The sequence below is a fragment of the Antrostomus carolinensis genome, unplaced genomic scaffold (genome assembly GCF_000700745.2).
Source record: "Antrostomus carolinensis isolate BGI_N321 unplaced genomic scaffold, ASM70074v2 scaffold43247, whole genome shotgun sequence".
Classification (NCBI taxonomy): Eukaryota; Metazoa; Chordata; class Aves; order Caprimulgiformes; family Caprimulgidae; genus Antrostomus; species Antrostomus carolinensis.
Window position 1 is genome coordinate 5,906 of NW_010330272.1, and position 489 is coordinate 6,394.

Sequence of the window (489 nt, forward strand, 5' to 3'; positions counted from 1 at the left end):
TGCATCCCCAGGAACCAGAGCTCACGGACATCAGCCCAGGCGCTGGCGTAGGCAGGTGACACGGCCACGGCCATGCCAGCGCTGCTGGTGTCTGCTTGGGTGGTGTGGGCCTGTGATAGGAAGTCAATGGCAGCTCTGAAAAACTCCTTGGCAGACTGGGTCCCCTGAAGAACTGGAAGAGAAAAGGAAATGAATGATGTGATACAGAGCTCACTCGGCCCCAGGAGGAAGCCTTCGGTGGGGCTGTCTGCAGCAGGGCTTTTGGGGAGAGCAGAATACACCCTCCTGCCCTAGAAATCTCTTAATCCCAGCTCATCAGCCTCCTGAATTTTCTGTGTATTCCTCACTCCTCCAGGTTTTTGGTTTTATCACTTCCAATGACAGAAACCCCACGTGAAACCTGACTCATTTCCCTTTTATTTGCTTTCTCCAGCTCAACCACCCAGACCCAGTCTCTGCCCATGCAACTTTGTCAGCGGGAACTCTTCT

The 489-nt window shown here is 53.6% G+C and overlaps 1 protein-coding gene across 1 annotated transcript in view; it reads right to left on the minus strand.

Moving 5' to 3' along the window:
- Positions 1-489, minus strand: part of NCDN (neurochondrin) — a gene marked incomplete at its 5' end in the record, with an annotated part of 2,911 nt that overhangs the window by 252 nt on the left and 2,170 nt on the right. The window contains 2 exon segments of the mRNA XM_010172875.1: positions 1-2; positions 5-247. The exon segment at positions 1-2 is cut by the window's left edge and continues 252 nt beyond it. Of these exon segments, the coding sequence (XP_010171177.1) occupies positions 1-2; positions 5-247 (245 nt within the window).